At 41.8% G+C, this 10,966-nt stretch overlaps 1 protein-coding gene across 1 annotated transcript in view; it reads right to left on the bottom strand.

The window, feature by feature from the left end:
- Positions 1 to 556: 556 nt before the first annotated feature.
- Positions 557 to 10,966, bottom strand: part of NUSAP1 (nucleolar and spindle associated protein 1) — a 31,800-nt gene continuing 21,390 nt past the window's right edge. Inside the window, exons 7-11 of the mRNA XM_082832990.1 lie at positions 10,377 to 10,558; positions 8,203 to 8,360; positions 5,009 to 5,125; positions 1,904 to 2,012; positions 557 to 820 (exon numbers count right to left, since the gene is read on the bottom strand). Coding sequence (XP_082689116.1) covers positions 724 to 820; positions 1,904 to 2,012; positions 5,009 to 5,125; positions 8,203 to 8,360; positions 10,377 to 10,558 — 663 coding nt within the window. The 3' untranslated portion in view covers positions 557 to 723. The remainder of the gene's footprint in view (positions 821 to 1,903; positions 2,013 to 5,008; positions 5,126 to 8,202; positions 8,361 to 10,376; positions 10,559 to 10,966) is intronic.

Here is a 10,966-nt window from a genome sequence, read left to right as displayed (position 1 = left end):
GAGTAAGATGTATAAGTTTGACAGAGCATATAGTAATCCTTAAAGCAACAATCCTCAAATTTCAATATGACCCTGTATATTTCTAAATAAGCCAGGCTAGAATGAGCTAGAGTTTTGTTTTTAAGAATATATTGAGGGGAAAAAAAAAAAAGAGATGTAATTGACAATTACATGAAGTGATCTGAAAGAGGTACATAGAAGCTTAAATGAAACATTTCACATAGATAAAATATTGACGCCTTATAAACCCATATGGCCCACAGTTTCGGTAAGACTACTAGGTTCTCTAGAGCATGAAGAGGTGGCCTTTCACAGCTTACCCTATTCATAACTTGTTATTGTTCAATTTCTACTAAAGTCTGTAGTATAATTAGCTACCATCAGGTAAGTGCTTTTGCCTAGAAGAGGACTGAAGTTCTGTTATTAGAGCCAGCAGAGGAAACTTGACCTTAAAAATCTAGGTCAAGAATCTACAGGATGGGTCTTTTTAGAAACCTGAGTTAGTTGTACAGGGGCTTAGGTAAAAACTATTTAAAAAGAATTTGAGAGCTTTAAAGGTAGTAATGTCTTTTCAGGGGTAAAACATGTGAAGAAGCCACAGACACTATATATATACGAACAAAGTTAAGAGCAGAAAAAGGTCTTTTGGCTAAAGTGAGAGGACAGTACAGAAATATTTACAAAAGAGGGTTCAGAGAAAAGGAATATTTACGGGATATTAAATTATGAATGTTCAGCCATAATGAGGCCCCTTCGAACTCCCAGAACCTTTGCTTTCTTCTCCTTTCGTTCTTGCTCATGTTTCTTCCGTTGCTCCTCCCTAAGGAGGGATAGGTATACGTTAGGCTCTAGTGAAGCTCCAAACAGACCACTTCAAAGCACCTATTGTTAGACTAATGTCCAAACTTAAAATGACATCCAGCACACTTGTGTAAAGCACACTCTTACCGGACATTGTGCTCTGTCCAGTGGTCTCTGTGATGGAAGCCACACCTGTAAGTCACTGTTGTGTTAAAAGGCTAGAACTTGGGGGGGGGGGGGGTTGTTGTTGTTTTTAATGTTAAGGCAGCATTCTAAAATCAAGCATGGAATTGGAAGCAGAAGACACCTTGGAGATCGAATCCAACCCCTGTATTTTTTTTAGTTTGTTTTAAATGAGAAACCTCTACCTGTGGAAGTCAAAGGTTGACCTCAAAATCACACTGTCTAATAAAAGTGCTAAAATTGGAATCAGGATCTCTGACTTAAACCACTATGATTTTGGGGAGAAGGAATTAAGAGAAAAAAAAGGCCCAGAATCATGATAATGATTTTAATAGCAAATAGTAAGGTCTTGGTGGTAGCTGGCAAGTCAAATGGTAGTTAACCCGGTATCAGGAGGGTGTCACACAGGGAATCGGCCAAACCAGGACCAGCTGCAGCCCAGGTCAGACTCTGGTGTTAACTTGGTTTCCACACAGAAAGAAGCCTCTAAGGATCATCCTGGGGTTTCCCCCTGTGTAGAGCCCTGAAGCCTAGAAAGCCTGGTTTCCCTGGGAGTGTGAAATTTACATGCATCCTTAGGTGCCCTGGGCACCTGGATTGGTATCTGGAGGGACATCCAGGTGCATTGTTTGGGCAGATAGGTCATGTAAGAGCAGTGCTGTGAACCAGGTCCTCTTCTGAATCACCTGCAGAGCTTTGGAAACAATGCAGATACATGGGTCCCATCTCAAACCTACTGAATTAGAACCCACTGAGGTATTGCCTAGGCACATGTACTTTTATTAAGTTCTGTATATGATTCCACTTCTACCCTCTTCTTAAACACCACTATTACTGTGACTCTATCCCTCAGAGACTCTGCTTTTATATACAGTCTTTCAAAATTAAAAGAGTTAGAACTGGATAATTATGTACTTACCTGGTCTGGCGATGAGGCTGTTTATAACTTTTCTTGTGTAAGCTTACTCTGTTGACATGTTCATTCAGAGAACTGTTTTCTTTAGATTGTCCCCATGGTTTCAGTTTTCCTAGTTTAGGACAGAGACAGAGACAGATTTAAGAAGATTCTTGGGACTTCCCTGGTGGCGCAGTGGTTAAGAATCCGCCTGCCAATGCAGGGGACATGGGTCAAGCCCTGGCCTGGGAAGATCCCACATGCCGCAGAGCAACTAAGCCTGTGTGCCACAACTACTGAGCCTGTGCTCTAGAGCCCGCGAGCTACAACTACTGAGCCCGTGTTCCACAACTATTGAAGCCTGCGCTCCTAGAACCCATTCTCCGCAACAAGAGAAGCCACCGCAACGAGAAGCCAGTGCATCGCAACGAAGAGTAGCCCCCGCTCACCGCAACTAGAGAAAGCCCGTGCGCAGCAGTGAAGACCCAATACAGCCATAAATAAATAAATGAAAAGATTCCTGTATTTATATTCCTAATTTTCTCTTCATCTGTGGCTACCTGCTTGCTGTCAACATTCATACTTTGGTTTTTTTTTTTTTTTTTTTTGCGGTATGCGGGCCTCTCACTGTTGTGGCCTCTCCCGTTGCGGAGCACAGGCTCCGGACGCGCAGGCTCAGTGGCTGTGGCTCACGGGCCCAGCCGCTCCGTGGCACGTGGGATCTTCCCAGACTGGGGCAGAACCCGTGTCCCCTGCATCGGCAGGCAGACTCTCAACCACTGTGCCACCAGGGAAGCCCCATACTTCGTTTTTAAAGACATCTGCCAGTATAATTCTATTAATTTCAATTTAATATTCCACAGATAGACATTACATTTTTTTCCTCTAAAAATAAGTGTCTTCTACTTCTTAATCCTTGAAAAGCCAGAAAAAAATCTTAAAAAAAAAAAACTTTAATACTGAATCCCATGACACAGCACATTAAAAGAAGCCATAACAACTAAGTAGTTTATCCCAACGTTGCATAGGAATGTTTAATATTAAAGTAGTATTTCATCTGTGCAGTTTATCATTATTGTTACCTATTAAAATGTATTTGGAATGCAACAAGTGGGAATATTTTGTTGGCTTTAGAACTGTGACCAAATTTCCAGATGTTTATATATTACTTTATTTGTATAGTTTGACCTACTTCTGAGTACCAAAGATTACCATTTGCAGTGTTTACCATTTTATAAAAAGGACTTTCACACCTGCTATATCATTTGATCCTTTCAGTAACCACTGAACTAGTACTTATTTATTTTCCCTTCCATAAAGGAATTAAGTGACTTGTCTAGGATATAAAATAACAAGCACAGATGAAGCTCTCAACCAGGTTTTTTTTACCATCAGTAGAAGTTAGTGGTGATCAGTCATTCCCATAACAAATACTTTTTGAGTACCTGGTATGTGCCAGGGACTATTCTAGGTGCTAGGGACATAGCAGTGAACCAAGTGGTCAAAAATCCTTGCTCTCAAAAAAAAAAAAAAAAATCCTTGCTCTCTTGGGATTACATTTCCAGTGGTAGAGGTAGACAGTAGTCAAGTAAGATAACACCAGGTGGTGCTATGTGCTATGGAGAAATGTAAAACAAGGTGAGGAATAAAGAGTGAGGGTGGGTGAGTGGGCAGGGAAGACCTTTCTCGGTTGCTGACAGTTGAGTGGATGCCCCATTAAAACAAGGGAGCAAGCTGTTCAAAGATCAGTGTGAATAGTGCTCCAGGTGGAGCAGAGGGATAACAAGTTCAAAGACCTGGAGGAGGGGTGGTGTTTCAGTGTTTGAGGAGCTGAAACACCAGTGTGGTTGACACAGAGTCAGGGAAGGGAGGAGGCAATGAAGTGAGGGTGGGAGAGAGACAGGAAACCTTAGGAGGTTCTGAGCAAGCAGTGATGTGCTCTGATTTGGTTTTAAAGTTGTAGTGGGGCAAAGAGGCTTTTGTAAAAGCCCAGGTAAGATGATGTGACTTGGACCAAAGGGAGTCAAAGTGGAGGGATGAAGAGTGGACAGATTAAAGATCAATTTCAAAGATGGAGTTGAAAGGACTAGCTGATAGACTGGATACGGGGTCTGAGAGAGACTGAGGAACCAAAGGTGACTCCTAGGCTTCTGCCCCGACACTCAGGAGAGTTGCTGTTGCCACAGATGGGAAAACTTGGGGAGGAAAAATGGGTGGGAGAAGTTTTCTTAAACCACGGTTCAGTTTGATTGTTACCTCTAAATAAGGCTTACATTTTTAGGCTTCCCTGGTGGCACAGTGGTTAAGAATCCGCCTGCCAATGTAGGGGACACGGGTTCGAGCCCTGGTCTGGGAAGATCCTACATGCTGCAGAGCAACTAAGCCCGTGCATCACAACTACTGAGCCTGCGCTCTAAAAGCCCGTGAGCCACAACTACTGAAGCCCGCGCACCTAGAGTCTGCGCTCCGCAACAAGAGAAGCCACCACAATGAGAAGCCTGTGCACCGCAACTAGAGAAAGCCCATGCGAAGCAACGAAGACCCAATGCAGCCAAAAATAAAATGAATTTATAAAAAAAAGACTTACATTTTCATTATATTTGTTTCATCAACATTAGTAATTTAAAAATAAACACTGTTACATGATTCTTATAGGAAGGTTTTGTTTTAAAGTAATTCCAGAAGCACTGACAGATCACATTAAGTACTGACGTTTTAAATGGATGTAAAGATACTTTAATATATCCCCAAGAGCGACATCTGGCCAATAAATGTCCCAGATTGTTTGACCAGTGATTCTGAGCTTGGGATCCTTTAAAAACTATAAAGAAAACATTCATTTACCCACAGCCTAACTTCCAAGTTTCTTGATTTTGGCTGAAGTTTTATTAATACTTTGTAGTAACACTGATTAGAAGTTGTCTTTGCTTAATAAAAATGTAAGTGAATCAATTTTTCTTTTTTATTTGCTTAATGGACACTTTTTAAATCATGGGTCACGTGGATACAGGGGCAGAGGCAGGAATTCTACGCCAAGTATGGCTTACACTGAGTCACTAGAATTTTTCACATCCTCAGATGCGGAATTGTTCAATCTTAAATCTTGTACATCAAAACATTCCCACATACCTTTGTGTGGCTCATAGTTGAGGGGACGAGACAAACTTGCTTTGAGATCAAACACTGGTTTTCTATGGGAGATCGGAGTCTGCGCTGTCTCAGCTGTCAACTTGAACGGGGTAATAACTAAAACAACAAACAAGATCCAAGGGCTTAATTAAAAAAAAAGACCTGTTTAAGTATCACTTTTCAATCTTAAAAATAGAATTCAATATGAACAGTCTGAAACAGATATAGGGTTAAAAAGGAGGAGAAAATGGTTCTGATGAACCTAGGGCAGACGTAGAGAATGGACTTGAGGACACAGGGTCGGGGGGGAAGGAAAAAAAAAAAGGAGAAAAGAATAACTGAGGAAAACCAACCCCTTAGCTGTTCCCGTTAGCAGCTCCCCAAAGTGTCTAAATATTGTGACATTTCCTAGGATCAGCTGGAGTTTAGAATCCTGTTTTAAGAATTAATCAGGTGAGGGACTTCCCTGGTGGTCCAGTGGGTAAGATGCCATGCTCCCAATGCACGGGGCACAGGTTCAATCCCCGGTTGGGGAACTAGATCCCGCAGGCATGCCGCAACTAAGACCAAATAAATGTTTTTAAAAAAAGAATTAGGGCTTCCCTGGTGGCGCAGTGGTTGAGAGTCTGCCTGCCGATGCAGGGGACACGGGTTCGTGCTCCAGTCTGGGAAGATCCCACATGCCGCGGAGTGGCTGGGCCCATGAGCCATGGCCACTGAGCCTGCATGTCCGGAGCCTGTGCTCCGCAACGGGAGAGGCCACAACAGTGAGAGGCCCGCGTACAGCAAAAAAAAAAAAAAAAAAAAAAATTAATTGGGTGGGAGGGATAAATGAGGAGTTTGGGATTAACATATACACACTACTATACATAAAATAGATAACCAAAAAGAAGTACCTACTGTAGAGCACAGGGAACTATACTCAATATTTTGTAATAACCTATAAGGGATAGGAATCTGCAAAAGATTATATATACAGTTATATATACATATGTATATATATGTGTAATTGAATCACTTTGCTGTACACCTGACACAACATTGTAAATCAAGTTTATTTCAGTTAAAAAAAAATAAGCGGGTAAATTTTCAGGCTGCTTCCCTGATATTTACCCTTTTATTTATTTATTTTTTAATTTAGTTTTTCTTTTTTGGCCGAGCCATGCGGCATGCGGGATCTTATTTCCCCAACCAGGGATGAAACCTGCACCCCGTGCAGCAAAAGCGTGGAGTCCCAACTGCTGGACCACCAGGGAATTCCCTACCCTTTAAAAAAATTATATATTGTTAATAGTAACATTTTCATTAACACAAACAGATATAAAGCCTGCAAGGAACCTAATCACATAGAAATAAAAAGATCCATGGCTCTGGTTGTTACTAATGAAGGCTGTTACCGAAGAATATGAATTTTTGGAATATAAAGTTAAAAATATACCAGGATGGTATAATTCGGTAAGCCACATTTTTGCTACAGTTGGGCAGCATATATCTGGCACATTTTGTAATCCCTTCCCCTCACAGGTTGCATTCAGGCCATCGTCAAATGTTGGCACTTGCCCATATATGTGAACAAGCAACTAGGATCTAGGACCACCTAGTGAAACAACCCAGAAAAGCACAGAACTCCTGTGCTGAAGACATTCCACTGTGTTGCTATCAAGTGTTGGCAGGGAGGGGAACAATGGGACTGTCCCACACTGCTGATGAGAATATAAACCAGTACAATTAAACCAGTAATGTAAGGGTCTGTCTACCCTACTATCCAGCAGCCCCAGTCCTACTCTCGAGAAACGGTGTACATGGACAGGAGACATGTTCCAGAATGGTCATAGCTACACTATACAAAATAACAAAAGTTGGAAATACCCATGGGGTCCATGAGCAGTAAAATGGATAAGTTGAAATATATCCATACAATTGAAAAACACGGTGAAAATGAACTTTAGCTCATTTATTAATATGATTCTTGAAACAGTGAATAAAGCAAATCACAAGAAAAAGATAAGTTTGATTTCATTTATATTAAATTCATATTTGATAACCGGGGAAAGAAAACTATGCCATTCCGACTGGGCACACCCCTGAGTTACTTAGAGGAGAAAGCTCAGGATATGGCAAACATTTAGTTCCTGCCTCATGTCCTTATCTGTGAGTATTTGTGAGTCCTTTCTCAGTATTAGGCAGGTGGCTGCTGCTCAGTGACCCCTGCTCCATGTAAAATGACACAGTCACATCTTAGGCAAGTCCACTCTTCATTTTCTAGCCCTGCTCTCTGCCCAAGCCCCTTTCTTCCCCTATTACAGGATGATTTAGAATGTTATGTGGAATGTTTCCTTTCTGATATAGAAACGATTAAGGGTGGGTAGGAATGAGAGAGGTCATCTAGAGGAAGAATCATAAATTTTCTGATCCCACCTCTGTACTCTCTCTTGAAATTTAGTTGTCAGTCCCACTATTCAATCTTTAATTTAGGTGTCAAAGGCATGAAAAAATCCTCAGTCTCCACACTGATTATTACCAACAATAATACTCTCTGCTTGTTTAAACTCTTGCTGGATTGCTCTAGTCTCAGGGAATCTGGCAGTCCTTCCTGTGTAATCAAGGCTCTTGCCTGACATTCAGTAGGACTCTTGAGAGAATTTTGATATACTCAGTTCTAATACAGGCCTTAACCTGTTGGTGATACTCTTTTAAACCTTCACACTGCTATTGCAGTGTTCTTTTGAAAACCACTTGGTCTTTGTAGGTGATGATTAAGTAGACAGTGTGGAGAAGATTATCTATATGGCTTATTCTGGCTTATACAATCTACTAGTAGTCAATAGTGTGGCATTTATTCCATGAACTCTGGGTCCTGTTAGTTTCAGAGTCTGGCAGAACCATTCAGAGGCTGTAATGAATACTGTAATCCCCCTCCTAATCCCTGAGAAGGGGCTGAATGTTCTTCATTCAGGACAGGATGGAGTCCTCTGGAAGATATGTCAGGTTTTTTTGTCTGTGTCTCTGGCACTTCCCTTGCCAGTATAAATGAAAACTATGCTAGACAAATTTTTGCTTTTGATTCTATAGATAATGGAGAGGCTTTAAAGAAACAGACAATCATATTAGGAAGCTACATGGTTTAAAGATAAACCAGAACTTTGGGGGGTGGGAGGGAGGTTGTTTTGTTTTGTTCTGTTTTTTTTTTTTACCAGCAGCAGATTCAGCCCTTCTGGTCTTTAACTTGTGTGTCTCGAGCACAGCCTGGCCTTTTGGGGTACTCCCAGATGTGGTCACATGTGCAGACTTTCTGGCTGGAGTCTTGGTCAGTGAACGCTTATGCTCATTATCTTTAGTAGCAGCTGAAAACCTAAATAGGACAGTGGAGTATAAGACATGAGTACTTGGGTCAAGCTTCTAAACAAAACCACCTACCCATCACCAAGCACTGAAAGGGCCTCAATAAATACTTGTTATACAAATGAACCTCTTTCACAGAATAGACATGTTCTTAAACAATGATGCTAGAGCAAATCATTTATCAACTTGTTATTTGTAAAATATGGTTTTATATTCTCTGTTCTCCCTGCCTTGGCCAAAGACAGTATAAGGCAGAGCTCAAAGGAGATGCCTATGTGCCTCAAGTTATAGTTTAGGAGGTATTTTAAAAAGCTCCCCTTCTTTCTCCTCCTCCTAGTGAGGGCAAGTCTGAGGGAACAGGAGATTGCTATGCCAAATGAGTGATGGGAGCATTTCTTCCATCTTCCTAGAAGAATGTCATTCATTTGAGTGGTACATAAGTCCTTCTCTACTCAGAGCAAGTTGCCATAAATGTTTTTCATTGATCCTCTGATGCAGAGTTTTTCTACATTTTAACATCTCTGAAATTAGAATGTGTTTTACAATTGGTAACACATCAAAGTTAGTCAGCAGTGCTTTTTCTTAGTGGTTCATAGAATAATGGTGAGTCTTCAGTGGATGGTATCTTAGATTCAATGAAAATCCAGTAATGACAGACATAAATACACATAGGGTTGTTGGTGGTGGGTTAACAGAAGGGAACTTCTGGACTTACAACTAAAGATTTGATGGTGATCCTGAATCAACATCTAAAATTATTACTCAAGACTCTCTACAACAGAGTTAAGAAAATTAGATGCGGTAGGAAAAGTGCTACTAATTCCAGGCTGTTCTGTACCCTGCATGAAGCAAGGACTAGCCCCTGACCATGGTGTTCTTAACTATTAATAAATACAATCAGAACTGCCAAGTATAGGTACCTCATATTCCAGGCTAACTCAATAAGAATTCCAAATTCAAGGGCATTTTTCAGTTTTTAAAAACTATGTCAGATAATTGCACGTGTTGGGGAAGTGTTACCATGCACCAGTTCTGTTAGATGCCGCAAACACCCTTAAAAAAGGAGAGAATCAAATTTCGCTATTAAGAGAAAGGAGCCTGAAGATCTTCATCTGTGGGGACAGTCACAGTTGAGGGCTCACCTGATGTCCGGAAAGGCACAAGCAAAGAAAACAGGGATCAATGAGCATGAGATGGCTATGCTACTGCAGTACCCAGTAGGTTACAATGTTCATAGTTTAGGATGAGTCAATTCTTTAGCTCACTACATTGGGAGATTAGGAATTTAGCTTCAACTTTAGATTTATGTCAACGGAAAAATTTCTATTTACACATCTTTGCAGACATACATTAAATTAATAAGGTAAAATATCCATATAGATCTTATTTTCTATCTTTACTTATGAATCAAATGTGAGCTTAGGGGGACTTCTCTGGTGGCGCAGTGGTTAAGAATCCGCCTGCCAATGCAGGGGACACGGGTTCGAGCCCTGGTCCGGGAAGATCCCACATGCCACAGAGCAACTAAGCCCGTGCGCCACAGCTACTAAGGCTGTGCAATGGGGCCCATGAGCCACAACTGTTGAGCCTGTGTGCCACAACTACTGAAGCCCATGCACCTAAAGCCTGTGCTCCCCAACAATAGAAGCCACTGAAACGAGAAGCCTGCGCACCACAAGGAAGAGTAGCCCCCGCTTGCCGCAACTAGAGAAAGCCCGGGGGCAGCAATGAAGACCCAATGCAGCCAAAAAATAAATAAATTAAAAAACCAAAACAAAACGAATAAAAAGGTAGTGTTTTAAAAAAAAACACGCGAGCTTAGGGAAGGTGGACAAAACAAGTAAACACAAATTTAAGGGAAAAAAAGTAACATAAATAAAACCAGTTTGCTGATCTTTCTCTCTATTCCGATCCTTTCTCCTTTTTCATCAACACTAAAATATTTGTTGTAGTCCACCTGAAATGTATTAGAAGCAGTAAAGCTTTGAGCCCTTGCCCTTGGTTCCATTTTGGAGCTCTTCTTTACCTGACGTTCATCTTAGCTGCTGAGAGCACGGAGCGCTTGGCCAGCCCCTTCACACACGAGGTGCTACGGCCTGCGTGGGGCCGGCCTTGTGAGCCCCGTTGGCTGGCGGGGGTACGAGCCACAGAGAGTCTTTCTCGGGGAGGAACTGGAGTTGCCACCACTCCCTTAGTGCCGGGCTGCTTCTGAAGAAAGGGAAACGCACCACATTAAAGCTGGCCTCTGAGACAGTATTGTCTGGGCAAAGTGCAAGAGAGTGCCCCCATTTATCCCGTTTCATCGCCACTTTTAACCCTGTCATCCTTCCTTCCCCACTACCTCACCCTACCCTACCTGCCTGGCAGGCTGAGCAGTTCCCTGCACCTGTGTTGCTATGGTGACTCTGATTTAAGAGAAACTTCTGGTTGTGCTGAGTAACGTGTTACAGAAAGCCTTTCCCAGCTACCATGTCCCCAGGTATTTTCTAACTAGAGAAAGCAGGTGGCTAAACAGTCCCCCATGGCCAGAAAGGGAGGATAAATCGGTTCTCTTGGAAAGATGGTTCCTTTGAGAGCATGATATGCAGTTTATTAAATACAAACTCAAAGAGAAAC

Source organism: Leucopleurus acutus, assembly GCF_964270905.1.
Source record: "Leucopleurus acutus genome assembly, chromosome: 1".
NCBI classification, from domain to species: domain Eukaryota; kingdom Metazoa; phylum Chordata; class Mammalia; order Artiodactyla; family Delphinidae; genus Leucopleurus; species Leucopleurus acutus.
This window is presented reverse-complemented; position numbering and strand designations above follow the sequence as displayed.